The sequence below is a fragment of the Ciona intestinalis genome, unplaced genomic scaffold, assembly GCF_000224145.3.
Source record: "Ciona intestinalis unplaced genomic scaffold, KH HT000062.2, whole genome shotgun sequence".
Lineage (NCBI taxonomy): Eukaryota > Metazoa > Chordata > Ascidiacea > Phlebobranchia > Cionidae > Ciona > Ciona intestinalis.
The window spans coordinates 443,033-463,991 of record NW_004190384.2 but is presented as its reverse complement, the minus strand read 5'-3'; the positions used below and the strand labels follow the sequence as shown (position 1 = coordinate 463,991).

Genomic DNA, 20,959 nt, shown 5'->3' with positions numbered 1-20,959 from the left:
TTGCGGTTAGAGACACCATTAGTGGTTCGTATACAAGATACAATTAATATAATCCCATACCTTCTGTTAAACAACCATTCCCTTCTTGAAAGGCGTTGGGTGCGGCGGGGGCGTCTGTAAAACAAAACGAATACAGTAACGAATCTCTTTGAATACAGTAACGAGTATCCAGTATATACAGCAAATGAAAGGTGATTGAAAACCACAGTTGTTAAAACACTCTATAGGGTAAAAACTATCCCTGATTGAAAATGTAAAATTACGTGTGGCTGCTAAATCTACAATTATCAAGTTATTATCCCAAATTATTTGCTTTGGAACCTAAATCAGGGTTTGACGATTTAATACAGATAACCTCGCTTGGTTGAATACAATACAGCTTAATCTGTGGCCAAAGGAAGTCTTTAAACATTTAGTCAACGACGTTTTCCTGCTGTGAAATATAAACGCTTACCATATACAGCTTGTGATGAAAGAGGGGCTCTGTTTGTTTCTTTACACGGGTGTTGTACCGCTTGCACTGGGGAAGCGACAATAGCTGTCAGTAATATGATGCTGGAATTAAATACTAGGAAACGAATGAACCACATGACTTAGTATCATGCCGGTTCATGCAAATATGTTTATCTGCTATAATGGATCGGTATAGGAGGGAAAGCAGAAGCAGGTAAAATAAACCCACAACTAATTATGTTTACGTGCAAAACATATGAGTAATGCATGATACTGACGTAGGGTGTATCGAACCAATCAAGAAGCCGTTTCATAATAAATCCCATACGTGGCTATTTAAATATCGGAAACAATTTTGTCAAAAGTTCGATATTTTATTACAGCAACCATAGTTTTACCTGCAAACCCACTTTCGTAAATTTCTTTTTCCTTACTGTCGACAAATATATATTTCAAATCCGAACGATTGAACATCCCCTGTCACAAACAAGCTGCATTATTCTCCCACAAAGTAACATACATGGTTACACAGACTTATTTAATGCATTAAGAATATGTGAATTTTGACTGCAGTATACGTTCATGAATAGTAAGGTGGGGGCGGGACATTAAATAATCTTAGCCCTGCGACTTTCAAACTACGTTGTTTATTGTTGATACCATGGTCAGGAAATGCGGGATTTTAATCTTAATGGTGTCCCTTCTTACCCCACGGAACCATAAATATAATATTTCTCACTTGTGTGACGGGGTCAATCTTTTTCGTATCTTTGAATAGTTTAACTTGCACAGCACAAACCGGGAAACCAAAATAAACAAGAAAGGCAAGAAATATCATTCCTACAACGGCTACAATAACAACAATGAAGGTGAATTCAGTATTGGCTGAGACTTCTGGACGATTATCCACGGCTTTTGTCACTGAATAAATACAGACGTAATGAGTTGTTATGGATAGATTAACATTAGGTGGAAAACGGCTGTGGTAAAGTGGTCTTTGGGTTCAAGCCTCGTCGTTGCCACTATTGTGGGCGTATGTGTCCTTGGGCAAGACACTCAACGACAATTGCTCCAACCCAGTGGTCACGAATGGGTTGCTAAAATTGTAAGCCATTTATAAAAACAATCACATACGTGGTATAACTCGTAAGCGAGCACGAGGTGATTTATTCTCTAGTCCGGCGATTCTAAATAGCGTTGTTAATTGTTCACAACACGCCCAGGAAATATTAAATATGCGCTAACGGTATCCCAACTTGCCCTACAGTACTATATATGATGTATATAGTCACAACAATTTATGTAATAATACACTTATATAGTTTGCATGTAAGACTAAGCGTATTGTAAACACTGCATTACATTTTAATCCAACACCATTACCTTCCGGTTCAATACATCGGAATTGAAAGCCTGACCACTTCCTCATACAGATATAGTCATTAGTTGGTGACGTCATGTCGAAAAAACTACTGGCATTGCCAAACTTTTGGATTGTACAATTGTCAACAAACTCTTTTGGTAGCGTCCTCATATCAAATGCCTGGCGTTGAAACAGAAGATCGACCGCTTTTCCACTGCTGTTGTGTGCATATTTCAAAACAGTTTCTGTGTCAAAATTATTGTTTTAAGTTTTTGTATAACAGAGAAAAATGTAACACACCCCGAACAACCTTTATTATTTATCGTTTCGGAAACTATAGAGAAGTTCATATAATTTCAAAAAACGTATGAAAGCAGGAACCAACAGTGAAGGGCAGTCGTTAAAACGTACTGCGCATAAAAAGTGCGGGAAGAGTCAGTTGCGGCAATTGAAACCATTGTTTTAGTTGTTGTTTTTATATGATCTTCGTTATTGTGATAAAAGATAAAACATTTGGTTTTATAGTATAGGGGGTGGGTAAAGATGGGACACATTTTTATTATGTTTTCATGTCCCATTTAATAGTAAACAAGAAAACTTTCTGCAAAGAATTATAAAACAGCATTCTCAAGACTCCCACAGACCGTTGGTAATTGTTTAAAAAACGATTAGAATATTTGGGTATTATTTGATGAAGGCGTCCCGTATTTCCTCATCCTACTATATAAATAAGTAGTTATTATTACCTTCATTTAAATAGAAAATACACGCCTCCTTAAATGCATTCCACATTCCACTTTTCTTATGTGTAATAAACCCCTTCTGACTTGTGTACTCGGTATGTACTTCATCACGAAACGTATACTTATCATTCAGTTTGTCGTATACAAAACATGTGGCGTTGAATCGCTTGCGAAAATCTTGTTGTTCCGCTGTACCGTTTGCGCAATACCATATAAAGTCTTTCGGTTGTTGTTCTAAAACAATAATTGGATGAATGTATAGTAAGGCTGGGTAAGATGGTTTCATGCGTTTGTAACTTTGTGGGTGATTGTTTATTAGAGATGTTTCCCTTTTTCGTTATATATGGCTATTTTTTTATATAGCAATTTTTTCGTTATATATAGCAATTTCTATAATTTATATTAGGAATCACTAGGTTGAATAAAGTTGCAGATGCTTGCAGTCGTAGGACAAACAACTTGGGGAACTTTTATTAAAATGAATATATTTCTAAAAGCTTACGTTCTCTAACTGGACATTTTATCGTGTGATAATATTGGTGGGCACACAACATCTTTTTGTTTTTATCTTGTACGAAATAAACCAGCTGTTCAGATGGTTCGCAATGTTTGGGTTGACAAGACATTTGTTCAAGTTTGACTCCACAGCAACCTTCCACGAAACGATTGTCTCTGCAAATTTTGTAAAATATTTAAACCTAACTTTCGGGTATTTAACTTAAAGTATAAGGTGGGACAAGTTTTCATTCCCATTCCTCGTCCTACTTGATAGAAAACAAAGCATATATTCACAAAATTATACAACAACCGTAACTCCGCGAAAATAAAATGGCTTAAATTAGAACATAGTCGAAAACAATAACAGTGATCATATTAAATAAAATTTATCTAGAGAGCGAAAATTATCGCCAAGACTGTCGTCGTCGATTTTCTGAAAGGATAAATAGCAGCGTCCACAGTTCTAATTACTCACCTAATGTTTTCGTTATAAAGAACAATAGATATTGAATCAGCTTCACAGAAAGTTTTATTATACCGCCATGTAAAGTTTGTGGAGTTGAATTCGAACTTACAAAGCTGTAATTTGCTTGAACAAAACTTCAAATCTGTAAACACAATTTATCACAACTATCTCGCGACTAAAAGAATAAGTGATTGAATGTTGTATTATCAACGATAGTCGTTATAACACAGGTGTTCTGTTTCATACACCTTGCGCCCGTTTACCAGTTACCACGTATGTAACTTATACTTATCCTTGCGTGACAGTGCAACCAGAGTCGTAATAACATATGGGGGTTCTGCTTCATACACCTTATGCCAGCTTACGTGTTACTATGTAGGTAACTTTGTGGGTGATTATAGACAACCCATAAATAAACCAACGTATTTGAGCAACTTACCTTAAGTGTGTATGAACTTTAAGGAAATCAAATGTCTACTTACCCTTATTATGGTCGTATTTAACACAGCTGTCGCATATTCCATTAGAATTGTCACCAGTTGAGTTGGAACACTGGGTAATTTTAAAGTTTGGACCTCCGCACGAATAATCAATACATAACAAACAAAATATCAAGGATGCAAAAGCAAGATTCATTATTTTCACAGATTTAAAACTTAAACGACTTGTTTCTGTAAATGGTTTGTGATTAGAATTGATTTAAACGTAAACTTTAAAGTAGTGTGTGTTCCAAATGTATAACCCACAAAGTTTGGTAACTCGTAAGCTTGCACGATGGTGTATATGAAACATAACACCCGTGTTATAAAGATCATTGGCCCGCCACGCGTGGATAAATACAAGTTATAAGTACCGCCTGTGTATTAAATGAGGTGAAGTTGTTACTTTTGTGCCCTGCACCACACAACTTAGATACTACAACAACACATTTATCAAAAAAATATTTTCTAATACAGTATAATACTGCCCAACTGATTATACGCCTTCCTTGTGCTGTGGGGTAAGATGGGACAGCCTTTAAAGTCGCAGGGCTGCGATTTTATAATTCCCTAAATATTCTGCGTTTAGTACCAATTGGTCGGAAAAACAGAGTGAAAACGTAAACCATCTTACCCCCACCTAATAAATAACCTCTTACGACAATAATTTATAGAAAAACCAGTTAATTATTAATTAATCGCAAACTGATTTTTGACAGCGACATAATAATTAGTGGTTACGCATGTTTGCAACTCACTCACAATAACCGTCTGCACATATTCTTACAGCAACGGTATGCCATGCATCAACACAATATACGGATGTGTTAGAACATATATAGACGTCGCTTGATGCGGTTAGCTGCCTGCAGGTGTTGCTGGCTTGCACGTCACTTCACATCAAAACAATCTGATTTCCGATACATGGTTGTCTTCCAGTCAAGTAATCCGAACCGACCGCTCACTACTAATCCAATCATGCAGCAGCAAGCCTCACATGTTACAACCCAACACGGGAAATAAAACAAAACGACGGTTTTGACACGCACGATGTTTATGTAATAATTGTAGAATTGGAAAGCATAAATAAATTGGAGAAAATGTAATAAATCAAAATGCGAAAAACGTTTAGAGTAAGGTGGGGTAATATGGGACATGTTTTCATTCTTAATGATCATTCCGTTTGGTGGTAAACACAGAATATCTACAGAATTGAATAACCGTATAGTCTCACGACTCTAAAAGGGCATTGTTAATTGCTCAATCATAAGCAGGAAATATGGTAATTAGGTGATGAGTGTATCCCATCTTACCCCACACTTTTATATCTATTTACATGTTATATAAAAGTTTGAGATATAAAGATCATAGAAACTGCTCCACGTTAAAACAGAACTACACGCATATTTTTAATATTCCACAAAAACTTGTCTTGGACCTGAAACTCAAACTGTTTTTTTTTTCTTGCAAGCAAATTGTTTTCTGAGACTTTTTTCGTTGGTTTCGCTTAAGTTTTAACTTAGTTAAAAATCGATATTTCTAAATAAATACACTGAAGCACAATTAACGGCAGCATGAGAGAAATTTAAAGGTGAAAAATTACCGCCAATAATATGACGTAACACTTCTCCATTGTTGGAGAGAACGAAAGTCATTGAGGCGTGTCCAGGGAGATCATGGGTTTTAAAATATGTCGGGTCTATATACTGTTCATGGTCATCATCCCAGGATTAATATACATAAACGATATTCTAAACTTAATTTATATTACTGTGGGATAAGATGGGATACCGTTAGCACTGCTTTAAACTTCAAATTTCCAGATCGGGTTTTAACCAATTATCAACATTCCTTTAGAGTTGCGGCGCTACGATTTTATAATCTATGAATATTATTATTTACCAGAATAAAAATAGAAACATCCCTATTTTTAAAGTTTTTATACTCACATATTAAAACAGTCGTAGCTCACTTGCATGGTGGTGGTGCTCAACATCCACAGCTTAGCCCGCACGCGTCTATTACTACGTCGTTCATAAACTAATCGTTGTTCTGGAATACAAGACCGTAAGCACGCGGCGGGTTAAAGCTAAGGAAATGACCGTGGTTGAATTAATGACTTGGCGGGATGTAGGGTGTAGATGCCACCGCAATAATTTATACTAATATTCGTCCACAGCATATTTCCCTAGCAGTAAATACAACATGAGCTAAGCTATGAAAAGTCTCCAACTAATTTAATTGGGTTACTAAAACGACATAAGAGATAAAATACAATTCATTTGAACTAAACATTTATAGTGGATTGTGGTAAGATAAAAACCTTTTTTTCTTTGTGCTATTTGGTTTAGTAAAGCAAAAAAAATGAAAAAATTATAAACCGGTACCCCCGGCTTTAAAATGACGTTGGTTATTGTTTAAAACACGATAATGATATCCAGATAATATGTGCAAATGGTGTCCCATCTTTCCCCACAGTAGTACATGTCGAACAAAATATGTGTGGCAAAAATATTTGACTAAGTGTGTTTTATCAACGTCATACAGAACCGTATAAATGAAAGATCGCGTTTTATCTTACAGTTTTCCCGCGAAAGTTCAACCATAATAATAGCTTACGCGATCTTGACTAAAAATATCTGCTATCCAATTACTGCTTAAGGCAAGGCGATATACTTCAAACACTTTTAACACACGCAGTCTTGGCTATTTTGCATTTTAGCTGATGATTGTGACCTACTCAACAAATTACACGCGATGCAGTATTTTATCATAAGCATCGCATACTTGCCTTTGCTGTACAACTGGGTACACACTTACAATAAACCTCACAATCCAATGCAGCGTGAAGCGAGCTCTTTTTCTCCACCAGAAAAAGGCAGTGGTAGCTTGCAGCGCCGAGTAAACGAACCTTTCATATTATGTGCTTCAATTCAATAGACAATGGCGCTGACGTCACTGTGACGTAAATTCAACCGAAAGCAGGATAAGACTATCAGTAACAAATTTGAAAAATCTGTTCATGGTCAAGTTACTTTCCGATTCAATATATTTACTCCAAGTTAATCGTAAATTTGTCAAAACAAAATGGAATTTATGCCCAATAGACAATTATTTCACAACTGTTTTATATAAAATAAAACGTTTAAAATCAAAAAACAAAAAAGATTTTACAAACACAGCAGGTTTCGGTTATCTATCGACGTTATCATATATATGTTGTGCATCGCATGTGTTGACGGTTATAACCTTACTAGAGTGGGCGAAGTATAATTGATTTGGATTTCGATGTATCGTTTGAAAACAAATTAATTTTTCATGACTTGAAAAATAAGTGTGTTTGCGCAGCACCTATATAAAAGGGTGGAGTAAAATGAACTTGTTTTCATTCTACTTTCTCGTCTTAGTTGGTAGCAAACAAAGAATATTAAATGAATATGTAACCGTATCCTCATGACTCTAAAAACACGTTATTATTTCTTGAAAATATAAATATTGGATATTATCTGCAGCTATATTCCATCTTATACCACACAGTTCTATATTTGGCACATGATGCAACATGAATGTTCATATTGCTTACGAGTATATATGCATGTTATGTCAAATGGTAATTCATTTTATATTGATGTCTCGCTTTGTACATTTGTAATTTGATCATCTCATGGTCTGATGCATGATGATATGTGTTGTGGTGAACCGACCAAATTTTTGCGGCTTCTCTTTTTCCCTAATTGGCTGAAACGTTGCATTAAATTACAATAAACATACTTGTTGTATTGATTCGCGTTTCATCTTTACAAACCACACGCTGACACACAAAGTACTTTATATCGCAACTTGTTCGAAAAATTCAACTATTATTTATGTTATCAACTGTCGCTCTTCCCACACTTTTTATCCAGTTTTAACTGATGACGTTTTTTCTGTTTTAGTGTGGTTGATTCCCTTCTCATCGTTGTTTAAATGATATGTTCCTCGTTATAACTTTTATAAAGATAAATTAAAAATATAAGTCATGTAGCTATAACATCTAATTTATGTTTGCTATTTAAACAGATAAAATATTGGTTTTAACTAGGGGTACGTGGTGAACCATGGTCTAGCTAAAGCCATATATACGCCTGACTAAACATATATAGCTCAGTAGACAAAGTATTTCAGCCAAAGCCAAACGGCTCCGTTTAAACCTGAAAATGTAAGCGTGGGCGCAAATAGTTTCGACGTGATGATTCACACGCATATATTTGAAGGATCAGTTTTGTAAAATAACCTGGAAACTATTTGTAACAAAATAACAACTCATTAAGTTTGGATAGAGCGCAAGGTTTATCACAGCAGGATATATAAAAAACAACAGTAGTTTCCTGACTTTGCGTTCATTAAATATCTAATACTACCCTTGCTTTTCCCTTTATGTCATTGCTTTATTTTTTAGCGTTTTATTTTAACTGTTCATATTAACCTGACATTACTAAAGATGGGTTTACTTTTTAAACCAAAACGCTTAAGACAAAAATCATACATATGTGACGTCTGTATTAAAACCGGTCGTGCTTTAGGTACCATACAATATATATACCGTTATTAAAACCGTGCACATTAATGATGTGGGGAAAACGGGATACTATAACACCTAAAACCCATCTTCTGATCGTGTTTTTAAAAATTAACAACTTTTTTCGTGGGTTACGGTTAATCATATAAATATTCCTAAATATTCCTAAAGAGGACGAGAAAAAGTCATTGAAAACATGACCCAATTTCCCCTACCCATTATATATGCTGTGGTGAAGCAATAAAAATAATGGTAATGTTCAAGCAATATACAGATTGCAAAAGCGAATAACGAATAATCACTTGTGAGTATATACCGGTACACTATGACGTTATTCTTTCAGTAGTTACGCCTTATAAATAATCTCGGCTGACAAGATTAATAATTAATTCAAACTAAACGCGCACGCAATAAAGTTCAGAATCGGAAAATTGGTTTAAAATAAACCTTGTTTTTGTTTTGAAATGAAATGTACGTGAATTACAGCAGCAGAATTACCAGCAAACATAATTATTCCTTTAATTAAATTATGCATGAACGAACGTCCCAACGAGCGAATTTACTAAAAATTCGGCACTCAAAACATCTTTTTGCATCAATTTTTAATCGAGTAATGAAACGCGTTACTTTATTTTCTATAACAGAAGATCGAGGTAATCCATTAACACGTTGTCGATATCAAAACATCCGCGAAGATGGAGCGAAATAATTTCAATAAAACATTTGTGATTAAGAAATGACCGACTTTATTTTGTCTCTTCGGCCAGGAAGGTCACGCAGTATTTAACATCGCAAAAATACGGGGAGTAACAGTCAAAGATTTCAAATTACAGCGTTTAGAGATTTTTATGCGAGATATCCGTTCTAGCTTGCTGCTTAAATCAATATTGAGCAGTTAAAAGTCAACCACAAAAACCAGACAACCCTTTCTGTATAAAATAAAAGCAACAACTTAATTAGATCTTCGTTCGCACGCACTGCGGTTTTTGATTGACGTGTCGTGGTAACAAGAAATCCAGGCCTTTCTCTTTAAATTTACGTAAATTCAAATAACGTCAATAAAATTTCCGTTGTTTTTAAAAGTTTTTTTTCAGAATAAACCACTAACGTCTGTACAACTTAAATTTGACACAGATTAATGTGGAGTAATATACTGTAAGACTCTTTGTTTACTAACGAGAAAAATAGAATAAAAATGTGTCCCACTTTCCCCTGCCGTGTTTTGACCACTGTCGTTTCGTTTGTATTATTTTCTAACCTGTTATCGAAATCGAGCAGCCAAATATAAGTGAATGTTATACAACACACTTGAATAGTTGGTAGATTTGAACATATTGTTTTTTTTTGTCTAGTAAACAAAAAAAATTAAAGAAATATAAAACCGCTAACTCATCAATTGTATTACAAACAAGAAGTATACTACGACGCCGTAGCATAGTTGGTTAGCGATCCTGTGTCTTACTCAGGTGTAATATATTTCCATCGTTGCTACCATTGTGTATGGTCCTTGGGCAAGACATTAACGGCAATAGGCGGCCACCAATGAGTTGTACAAATTGTCAGCCATACAGAAAAGGCATCAAAATACAAAATTATATTTATGGTAACTTATAAACCGAGGTGTATGAAACGGAAAACACGTTATAATGACTGTCGTTGTCTCCATGCGAGGGTAAGTAAGTTAATTTCATTCATTTAATCAAAGAAATTTATTTAACATGATAATATTACAATTGCCACAATTGCATATACACTAAATAACCAGCATTCAAAAAATTAAAAACCTTCAAATATATCATGCATATGTATATACAGAAAACTGATTAGTAAAATATATAGAATTAATAACAAAACATAACACTGTATTGATTAAATTACTCGCACAAAAATCACAACTATGACATCTTATTAATACAGCAGTATATATTGTATGGTGGGGTAAGATGGGACACCTTTTCATTCTTCCTTTCTTGTGCCATTTGGTAGTGAACAATTAATATTAAAGAATTATAAAACCTTATCTTGACAACTTCAAATGAGCATTGTTAATTGTTCAACAGAATCCCATCTTACCCCGCATAACTATGAGGTAAAATCTTGGTTCAATTCAATTTTTTCTTCGACCCATACATCAACACAACAACCCATATAACAACTGAAGCAACATATATAGTGATTAATGCTGTGAATAACGTTGAAGGTAGATGATGCGATAGCTGTAAATTATCACGAAACATATGAAGTAACAAAGCACACCCGATGCAACGAAGGAATTCAACATGACGTGCATATGCTCTATTTAATGGAAAATAAATAAATATAAAATTTTATTTAGAAAACCTTAAGCTAAAAAATAAGTGTGGAAAACTAGGCGATACAGTGGCAGTGGTTGGTGTGCCTACATATCTAACCCAGAGGTAATGGGTTCAAGGCTCGCCCTTGCTACCATTGTGGGCGTATGTATTCTTGGGCAAGACACTTAACAACAGTTGCTCCAAACCAGTGGTTAACTATGGGTTGACGGAATAAATACGTTATATTGATCTAAACTGAAGTAGTTTATTACTGTAGATTATAATGTTATGATAACATGGAAGTTTAATCCAGGACACAACCACACTGATCACATAAACATCCTGGGTGTTGGGGGTAATGGGCCAACTCTTGTTAATATTCTAATTCTTAGTAAAACATACAGTAGGATGGGGGAAGATGGGACACTTTTTAACTTCATTTTCTCGTCCCATTTAGTAGTAAGCAAAGAACATTCAAAGAAATATAAAACTATGTCCTCATGACTCTCACAGACCGTTGTTAATCGTTTAAAACACGATCAGGATATCTGGATATTATGTGCTAAAGGTGTCCCATCTTTCCCCACCCTACTATATTACTTATACATAATTTAACTTACTTATTGTCAAACAGAAATCCGAGACACGATAAAGAAAAAAGGAAATATGCGACATCCATGATGATGATGTATCCCGGCAACATTAACCTTGCTTCCATCATGCTTTCATACATTGGTACCAAGGTTAGGTAATGAACAACCGCATATGTGGACAGCCAGTATGGAAGATCATGGTTGTATCTTTTAATCGGCTTTTCAATCTAGGAAAAAATAATAGATTTAAATTAGGTTTCTGTTGGTTGTATGATGTCGTGCCACAGTAGTTAGCACCTCTGTCTCTGATCATGAATTAGCTGATTCAAGGCTTGATGTTGCTACCATTGTTGGCGTGTCTCTGGCAAGACAATTACCCACAATCGCTTCACCCCAAAGCTAATTGTCAGGCAAACATTACAAAATATCAAAAAAACAATTATCCAAAAACATAGTTTTGGATCAGTGTATAAAAGAGGGCCACAGTCTTTTTGAAGAAACATTGTTTTACATTTAACAAAGTGGTTTTGGCTCTAAAGGTTCAGGGTGTGGGGTATGATAATATTTGTCTATTTGGGCCTGTATGTGTCATTGGGCAAGACACTTAACAAAATCTGGTGTATGAAACAGAACACACATGTTATGACGACTGTCGTTGCCCCGTCACACAAAGAAACAACAAATTACATACATTCATTAAAAAATGTATATTGTGTTAGTAAGTATGGGAATGTTAGTAGTGGCAGCAATACACACAGGTGGTATATCATGAGGGTTTCCACACCATGGCTTCCCTACGTCCCATCCCGGTCCCTTGATAACAACACACAACTTATTCCATAAACCTTCAGTTTGCCAACATCGAGTTACAAGGTGTCGTAAATTTCCAGTCTGTAAACAATACAACATAAGTTAGCTGAACTTTATGAACACTCACAATACAAACATAACATGTCCACATATTATGGCTTCCTTTTGTCTTTTATTTTTACTTTTAAGAATTTCATTTAAAAACTAAAACCATGTTTAGAAGTTAAAATAAACGCTTGGATTAAAAATCAAAGGAAAAATGGCAATCACAAAACAATACAGGAAAATCCGGCATGGGTATGATTCATCACAACATCAACTTTTATTTTCTTTTTAAATACAATAACGAAGATCAGATTATTTAAAACAACAAAAATGGAAAGTTAACAGCAAAACGGAGGTTGGTAAAAACAACGGCAATGTTTTAACACACACACTGTTTTCAAACGGATAAAATACACTTTTAAGAGTTTGCAGAAATGCAGAATAAAACTCTATAAAAATGTTAAAAAATAGAAAGTAAAATTTTAAGTTGGTTGTGTACTGTTTATCATTTTAGGGAAAGCTGTAAAAAAATAGATGTTGGATAATGTAATGCATGGAAACTCACTTGTACAAAGATAGGATCAAATGTATTGATGGGATGAACATGGCCGTATGCTATCTCTTCATTCGATTTCTCTTCCACAAATGTTCCTGTCAATAAACTAATCTATCAAAATAAATTTTAACAGTTTAATAAATAAACTTAAAAAAGTTATTTAAAAAGTGAATGATATCAAACTTAATACTTTTTCAGACAATCTGATTTAGCCCTTGAGTTTTGTGGACAAACATTCACTAAAAAAATAAAATCGATTCGGCACAAACATACAAGGTAACTCATAAGTGGGAACAAGGATAAACGTGTTAAATTTGTTCAAGTAAGATAATGAAGTTGGTGTGAAATAGAAATAATTGAACTTACCAAACATTCTGTCCCATATAATGAGTGTCCCCGCATAGTTCTTATCAATGCAATAAGCGTTCCTACCATGGTGAACCCTGTGGTGGCTGGGCGTGTTCAAGATGTATTCAAGCGGGCCTGTCATAGATATCATATAATAAAAAAATATTCTAACGATGTCAAAAGTTAAAAAAGCATACCCACGAAAAATTAGAATTTGTATATGAATAGAAATGCTCTAATGTGATTTAATGATACCATCAAAGTTTTAGGAAAATAAAATAGCTTTTAAATAAAAGTCTGAATAAACGTTTGCAAGGCAGAAGATAATCCAAGCATAACTGAAACTTCTCAACTGTTACAAATTAATCGATGATAAATATATTATGTTTACCTAGATTGTCAATTATTTCAGTGTGTATCCAGAATTGAAACAGCAAGTTAAACTGTTTGTGGACAAGGTAAACAGGTGGTGGAACAAACAGAGCCAGGGGAAGATAAAACAACTGAAAAGAAATAACAATTAATGACCAATGATAAAATAAATTGTTTGTAAATAAAACCTTATTTCCAAACACTAATTATATATATATATATATATATATATATATATATATAATTTAATAAAAACTGTAATTTAAAAATTCAAAATTAATGATGGGTTTTAGTTTTAAATTGGTGTTGACCTGAAGGAGCGAAGGGTAATAACAATAAGTTTAATGTTTGCCGTTCGGTACTCATGGTTTCTAATTTAGACCAATAATGAAGTACCAGGTAGCAATCACTGTTCCCAAGGACACATACAACCACAATGGCAGCAGCATCGAGCCTTGAACCCAGAACCTTTAGGCAGGCACAATAATTAAGTTTAGACATATCTATGTTAAATTACATTGCTTACCATAACGATAGGACCAGCTATTGCAGATTGTCGCAAAGCTGTTGTCAAATTATAATCTTCAGAACTATGATGTGTTTGGTGAGATGCCCAAAAAATATTGATTTCTAATAAAATATAAAAACTTTGTTTATTTTTTTATCATGAATTGTGCTTTCAAATAAGCTATTGAACAAACAAATGATTTTAAGTCATAATAAATTATGTTTTGTTATAACATGGTTTGCTTTCTTTCTATGCACATTATCAAGTATAATAATAATGTTTAATTAGAACTTTGCATGATGACATCTAAGTTGATAAAATTGTCCTAACATACCAATTACGATGAAACAACTATAAAACATTACAAGGTTTGAAACCCACACCATGTGATCCACGATGAAACCAGTAGTAACAAAAGTCAACTCCGAGGAAAGTAACGATCCAGAGCCATGCACTATCCCATGGTAAGTTAGTAATGGAGTATTTATCATACACATACACGTACATTGAAACCTCTATAGACTTTGCACTGACAAGTCTGTGGTAGAAAAAATACTTACTATTTAGTATTTACTTATTTAGTAGTAGTATTATTATACTAATAAAACAACAACCATCTCAATTTTATCATTTTCTGTGGCAAATTAGTTGCACGCTTGCCTCTGGATTAGGGTTATGGGTTCAAGGCTCGATGCGGCTATCATTGTAAGTTTGTGTTCTTCGAAAAGACACTTAACTGCAATTGCTCCAACCAAAGGTTACTAATGAGTTGTCCAAATTGTAAGCCATGCATTAAAATATTTACCCACAAAGGGTGGTAAAACTGGAAAGACACAATTTATATGAAACAGAGTACCGTGTTATAACAACTGTGGTTGAGGATAAATAAGTTAGATTCATTTATTTTTACACAACAAAAAACGAATTTACTTAAGAAGCTGTGACAGAGTTCCTGCACTTAAGCTTGAAATCCCATCATTAATTCGCATAACACGTTTTCCTTTCCATAACCCAACAACGATTTCAAGCAGAATAAGTGCAATGAATGGATGTAACGCCTATAAACAAATTAACATTTAAACAATCCAGTAGTATTTTAAAAAATCTTTAAACCAGGAATGAATGATTTCTATTTGGTGTCAATCATCGGAAAACTTTACAAAAGTGAAAAGAAGTCAACGATAAAGCGTTCTTGGAATAAAACAAAAGAACACAACTTATTTTACAAAAGGCATAACCATACCAACAGTCAGGTTGAATAAAGTGAAGAGAATTAGCGATAAAGTTATACACACGCGTTGTAGGTAAAAACTACTTGCGTCGAATGAAAGTGTGGCCACTAAACCCACAATACAATATAAATTAACCTTTATTAAGTTGTACTTATATTAGGGTGGGGGAAGATGGGACACCTTTTCATTCGATTTTTCTTCCAACTTGGTAGTAAACAAAGAACATTCAAAGAATTACAAAGTCATATCTTCACAACTTCTATAGACCGTTGTTAATTGTTTAAAACACAATCGGGGCATTTGGATATTATGTGCTAAAGGTGTCCCGTCCTCCCCGACCCTACTATAATTAAAACAAAGATATATTTAAAAGAAACAAAAATGAAAATTTGACCAAGTACTTACTGCATCAATATAGTTGGGAACTTTACTGACATCACTAAAAGAGGACTCACTTGGCAGCAAAACATAAAACAGACTCCGAAAACTCTCTCCAAACCCTGGTCGGTATGTATTCGAATGTGGGTCCAACAAAGTATGATTTACATTCATATTTTACAGAACTTGTTTTTAGAAAAACCTGTGTATGTATTTATCAACAAGAAAATATAATATTTTTATATTGAACAGTTGTTGGTGTCATTTACTCTAATGTAAGCAACCTGTATAGGACGCAGGTTCAAATGAAAATAAGAAAAAAACTGTTTGCAAAACAAGTAAAATATGCCTGCCAGCATCAGTCTATATATAAAAAAATATTTATAGAACGCTTTATATGTATATATAGTTTAACTTTGAACATTTAAAAAAAAACCTGACAACTTAGCACTGAACTTTAATTTTAAGCTTTAAAATTACTTCGTTCTTAACAAAGTCATTCATTCATTCGAAGTCAATCAAAAAAAGACGTAAATATTGAAATAGATTGGTCAACTTTGGAATTAATTACAGTTAATTAGAATCATCTTTGTTTAATAACATAATTAATTGATTATGGTTGAATATTTACAAACAGTGGCGCAAAGGAGTGGTTCTGGGTGTTGGTGGTGAAATTAATCTAATACATTAATCTAAAATTTATGAGATTAAAAACACAGTTGCGATGACCAGTTCTTGTTTTGGGAGGTTTTTATTTCTTAATTTATTTCAAAATCTTTAGAAGAAATTTTGGCAAAGTAAGCGGTGGACCTTTTATGTCCAACTGAGCCACTGTTAACTAGGATATTGCACAGAACAATACATAACATTGCACAAGATATAATGCAGTACAAAATGTTCACAAATGAAACTTTCAAACAAATATTTGTTTCACGTCTGCTGTATATTTATGATGCTAACATTCACATAACATAATGAACTAAATATATATTATATATACATATAGTTCTTAGGCAATCATAGAATCTATTAAAATTGGGTTTAATTATAACTTCGCTTCTAAGAATACAACCAAGTCTATAAAGGGGCTCCTTTAGGGAAGTAAATTCTACAGACATTGACATATTTGCCAAACATTTTAAAACACAGGGGAGGCAGGGAGAGGGAGACACACAATCCTGTGAAACAAATCAACTTCGTTTGTTGTAATTAGTGATAAATGCTGTGTAGAAATTTCGAACTTTAGCCTACCTACCCTGCCACCCCAGGTTTGGTGCCTACTAACTGCTTGACATTATAGTTTGTAATTGTATTCCAGTAAGCCCTTTATTAGATGAAACTTTCTTCTCTTTGGATCTTGTAACCTTTTCTTGAGGAATATTGTTAGCACTACGTGAACTATGTTCTCGTACCATGCAGAACTCCATGGCACCTGTGCTATCAAGTGTCTGATCTTTATCCACACAAACCCCCAGTCTATCCTGATATTCAAGGTTGTATTTGCCAACAAAATTGTTTCCTTTTCTTCGTTTTAATGCTTTCTTTAGAATTTCTCCCATAGTAACATTCAGATCATCAACCTGAATAAGCGAGAAGCCAGCATAATCGTTCACTTTAACGAACACGCTTTCGCAATACTTTCCATCAACACCTCCAGCGTTACTTACCACATGCTTTTCTATCAATGCAAGAGTTGGAAAACTAAACTTTGCGACTGGTTCGTTGTTTTCTAAGGCAGGGAATCCGTAATCTACCTCACCATCGTCTTCGGCGATGTTTAACGTGAAACCTTGAACATCGGTACGCTTGATTGGCGGCGAATATTTCTCAGTAACATACTGCCAACATGATAGTCCAATTAAGTCAATAATTTTTGCGCCGGACACGAGCATTACTACTTTCATTGGTTCTGTTGGAGGTGGTTCGCCGTATACAAATACAAACATATTAATACGCTGGGTGGAGGTTGCACCTTCATGCCCTCTGCCGTCAAACTTATAATATTCCTTGAATGGATTATCTGCTACTTTGACCGTCTGCATGAGCATCTGTGAAAGTGCTGAAACGGAGCGTTTGTGACTTTTTTTTTCGTGGTTATAATCATCGCTTTCATTCAAGTCACTATGGGCTTCAGTCTCAGCCACATTAAACCCAACATGCGTAGAAGTAAGCTCAGTATCAACTGTTACATTGTTAGATTCAACCCTAGAGAACTGCATGTCCAAACCATTGTTTATATGAACTTTTTTCACATCTGTTCTGTTTTCCACAATGTTTGATCCTCTTATATCATTATCAGGCACCAAAGATGTAGTTACTTTCTTTGAAAACATTGAATCTTTACTTTCGTTAATTAAATGTGCAGGGAGTTGATTCCAATGGACAGTTTTTATTTGCACCCGACTCTGACGTTCCTTGCGAATCATCTCCAGTTTCTGTGCTGTGTTTGATCTTCTTCTGACGCCAAAGTCCCATCCAGATTGAATATCTGGCGATGGTGCAAGTGGAGCAACAGGAATATCCTCTTCACTTGATTTGTAAAACAAACCATCATTACACGAAACGGCTCCGGGCGATTTTTCCAAAGACCCTCTAACCCCGCATGAGGTATTATTCAAACACTTCGAATGATTACCTTTTATATTTTTTGAAGCTTTTTCCTTCAATTTCTTTCTGTGTTCTGCTAATGTGAGCAAATCATTCTCCTGTATCACCATTTCACACATACCGGTGTCATCACTTGTGATGAAAGAATGCCGAATGTGGTTCAATAACCAGTCGGGATCATCCACTATTGCCATTTTCAACTACAAATAATCTGGAATCGATTTAATATTAAATTGTAATTTACTGTAACAGTTTCAACATTATTAAAGAATTAAAACTTCGACCAAAAAATTGAAAATGTTGTGTTTCTTTTTTCCATCACCAAACACGCTACAAAAGTACAACATATCGAAATGTCCCAACGGAAATATATCTTTTCCAAACCCAATAAAACAACTGTTAACACACAAACCAAAAAAAAAATTAAACAAGACCTAATCACCAAAAAACATAGGTTTCGTTTTAAATTTAAATCTTCTGCAGTTTAAGATATCCCCATTATACAACTAAACCATTAAAAAGCAGCATAATATCTTGTGCATTGCGAATTGACTTGATTCCTCAACCAACCATGCAGCAACTTAACTGAGCAGTTCAAGTTCGTATCAACACAACATATAAATTAGCATAGTGAAACACAAATGTAGTGATAAAAATCGAAACCAGGTTAAAACAATGTTTACTTTCTTTTCCCAGTTTTTCCTTTTATTGCATTTAAACTTGCTTCCTTTGATGCATGAAGTCTCTCTTCTTTTGCCTTTTTCTCAGCTTCTCTTTTTTGAGCCGCTTCCTCTCTTTGTTTACGAATAATGGCAAGCCGAGCAAGATCTGCTCTTGCTTCATCTGTTTTACCTTGGGCATGAAGTTGTTGGTATCTTCTTTGCGCCTCCTGTTTTGCAATTTGTTCTTTTTCTCTTCGTGATAAATCAGTGGTAGGCGTGGTAACAATTTCATCTAACTGTGATGCTTTTTTCGTTTTATTTATAACTCGGTTTGGGTTGTTTATGTCAGATTTTTCTTCTTCTTCAGAAGTATCTTCATCGGACGAGGAATCTTGTTTCTTCCTCCAATTTTGCTCCTGTTTTCGCTGTGATTCTAGTTCATCCACACTTGTAAATTGACGGGCTCTGCCCTTTTGACTGCGTTTTCCTCCACGAGGCATGGCTTAGCAAATTTTGAAATTTAATCAACACACACAAATCTATTCAAACAAACTTAAAAAAGTTAATATTAAATCAACGAATTTGTAATGAACTGTTTGCAAATAAATATTTTCAAATTATCTAGCTGTTAATAAAGTATAAATATTTAGTGGCAGCCCATACCGTTTACCAATGCCATAGTTAACTACACTAGAGTACACACAGCTATTCTTAGCGAGCATTTGATTGACAGCCGCACAGCCGGGAACGTATTTCACAGAGCGTTTTCGACACAAAATACTTAACTAAATTTAATCAGAGTCGTATAAACACCGAGTAGTCCAACTGCCGTCTATGTGTGTCCAAAATAGAGCAAAAGTGGTGACTTTGACAAAGGGTTTAAACGAACTTGTTAAGTTTTGTTTGTGTTTTCCTATTGTGGGAAGGTGTAAAACAGCTTCTATTTACCTTACCAAACATTTTTTAGAAAAAATGTATAAATTTAGCCGCATTAAATGACTAAAATGTCGCAAATCAACCGCTTCTAATTCCAATTTTTGACTTTTTTTGACACAGAAAACAAATAACACATGTTTTTTACATTTTTCAACCTTTAAATTTGTTTTTAGGCCCAAGTTTTTCTGTAATTTACCGAAAAACATACATTTTCCCTATACCTACTGTGTTATTTTGGACCCAAATTGCCGTTCAATTTGTGTTTTACGTAACAATGGGTTGGACTACTCGGTATTTCTATGGCTCTGAATTTAATGACAAATGTTCACTTGATAAAAAGTACACAAAATAAAAAAAAAATAATAAAAAAATATTTTGTAACAATTTTATATCATTTATAGGCAAAAAATAAATACTTTTAGCACTCGGGAATATGATATTTCTATGGCTCCGTATAAAACCAACCCAAGAGAGAAAAGCTCTAGTTACTGGGCACCAGAGTCTGCTGGGCACGTCGTTATGATTTTAAATTATTAAAATATCTTGTTTATACCACAGCCATAGAAAGGCTAGAACAACTCATTAGAACGTAAATGGTAAAGGTGACTGTACACAAAATGCGTATTGCGTTAACGTGCGTAAATCGCATCCGAAAACGGACCGACACCGAACCATCCGTTAAAGGGCGTTGCACATAGAATCCGTCATCGCACGATTTTACGCTTGGTTGCGCATGTAAACAAATGGCCGAAGACTGCTACCAAAGAGATCCTAAAATACAGATATTATAGCGGCCATTTTCGATACTTTGTACTGGTGCCACCCACAGAAATAAAAAAGAGTAGAACGCGCAACTGCCCAAAACCGTGATATATTTGTTTTTCTATTCACGTGATGGCCAACTCCGTCCCCATTTGAATGAATGAATGAATGTAACTTACTTTATCCTCGCGTGGCCAGAAAACGACAGTCTTTATCACACGGGTTTAACACCTCGTGCCAGCTTACGAGTTACCATGTATGCTACTTTGTGAGTGATTATTTTTTTGGGATTTTTT

The 20,959-nt window shown here is 34.6% G+C and overlaps 4 protein-coding genes across 6 annotated transcripts; all 4 read right to left on the bottom strand.

The window, feature by feature from the left end:
* On the bottom strand, positions 1–4,246 carry LOC100177757. Of its 2 annotated transcripts, none has more exons than XM_018815304.2 (9): positions 4,006–4,246; positions 3,533–3,665; positions 3,062–3,231; positions 2,563–2,793; positions 1,837–2,061; positions 1,193–1,374; positions 852–930; positions 455–538; positions 1–114 (listed from the first exon to the last, which is right to left on the bottom strand). In XM_018815304.2, the coding sequence occupies exons 1-9, from the start codon at positions 4,157–4,159 to the stop codon at positions 44–46; spliced, it is 1,329 nt and encodes a 442-aa protein (XP_018670849.1). In that variant the 5' UTR covers positions 4,160–4,246; the 3' UTR covers positions 1–43. The 2 variants fall into 2 exon arrangements, with proteins under 2 accessions (XP_018670849.1, XP_026693953.1); XM_026838152.1 differs by having other exon boundaries at positions 455–520.
* Positions 4,247–10,254: 6,008 nt separating this feature from the next.
* Positions 10,255–15,910, bottom strand: LOC100176978 (alkylglycerol monooxygenase-like). 2 transcript variants are annotated; one of them, XM_002128430.4, is made up of 10 exons: positions 15,724–15,910; positions 15,017–15,144; positions 14,470–14,624; positions 14,105–14,208; positions 13,598–13,709; positions 13,225–13,341; positions 12,868–12,953; positions 12,204–12,338; positions 11,475–11,674; positions 10,255–10,855 (listed from the first exon to the last, which is right to left on the bottom strand). In XM_002128430.4, exons 1-10 carry the CDS (start codon positions 15,868–15,870, stop codon positions 10,663–10,665), a joined length of 1,377 nt encoding a protein of 458 aa, XP_002128466.1. In that variant the 5' UTR covers positions 15,871–15,910; the 3' UTR covers positions 10,255–10,662. The 2 variants fall into 2 exon arrangements, with proteins under 2 accessions (XP_002128466.1, XP_026693952.1); XM_026838151.1 differs by lacking the exon at positions 10,255–10,855 and having other exon boundaries at positions 11,515–11,674; positions 12,293–12,338.
* A 9-nt stretch (positions 15,911–15,919) lies between these two features.
* LOC100179314 (target of rapamycin complex 2 subunit MAPKAP1) lies at positions 15,920–18,524 on the bottom strand. The gene has a single exon (XM_002128318.5). The coding sequence runs from the start codon at positions 18,495–18,497 to the stop codon at positions 16,977–16,979; it is 1,521 nt and encodes a 506-aa protein (XP_002128354.1). The 5' UTR covers positions 18,498–18,524; the 3' UTR covers positions 15,920–16,976.
* LOC100180108 (28 kDa heat- and acid-stable phosphoprotein-like) lies at positions 18,514–19,552 on the bottom strand. The gene has a single exon (XM_004226999.4). It carries the CDS (start codon positions 19,463–19,465, stop codon positions 18,983–18,985), a length of 483 nt encoding a protein of 160 aa, XP_004227047.1. The 5' UTR covers positions 19,466–19,552; the 3' UTR covers positions 18,514–18,982.
* Positions 19,553–20,959: the final 1,407 nt, after the last annotated feature.

Bases quoted from the DNA above. Each gene is read 5' to 3' on its own strand.
- LOC100177757 (XM_018815304.2), bottom strand. From the start codon at position 4,159: ATGAATCTTGCTTTTGCATCCTTGATATTTTGTTTGTTATGTATTGAT. The intron at 1,375-1,836 runs GTAATGGTGTTG...GTATTTATTCAG, and splicing joins CCGATGTATTGAACCGGAAG to TGACAAAAGCCGTGGATAAT. The intron at 539-851 runs GTAAAACTATGG...TATTACTGACAG, and splicing joins TTACGAAAGTGGGTTTGCAG to CTATTGTCGCTTCCCCAGTG.
- LOC100176978 (XM_002128430.4), bottom strand. From the start codon at position 15,870: ATGAATGTAAATCATACTTTGTTGGACCCACATTCGAATACATACCGA. The intron at 14,209-14,469 runs GTGTGGGTTTCA...ATATTTTATTAG, and splicing joins GTTTCATCGTGGATCACATG to AAATCAATATTTTTTGGGCA. The intron at 12,339-12,867 runs GTGAGTTTCCAT...TATTGTTTACAG, and splicing joins TTGATCCTATCTTTGTACAA to ACTGGAAATTTACGACACCT.
- LOC100179314 (XM_002128318.5), bottom strand. From the start codon at position 18,497: ATGGCAATAGTGGATGATCCCGACTGGTTATTGAACCACATTCGGCAT.
- LOC100180108 (XM_004226999.4), bottom strand. From the start codon at position 19,465: ATGCCTCGTGGAGGAAAACGCAGTCAAAAGGGCAGAGCCCGTCAATTT.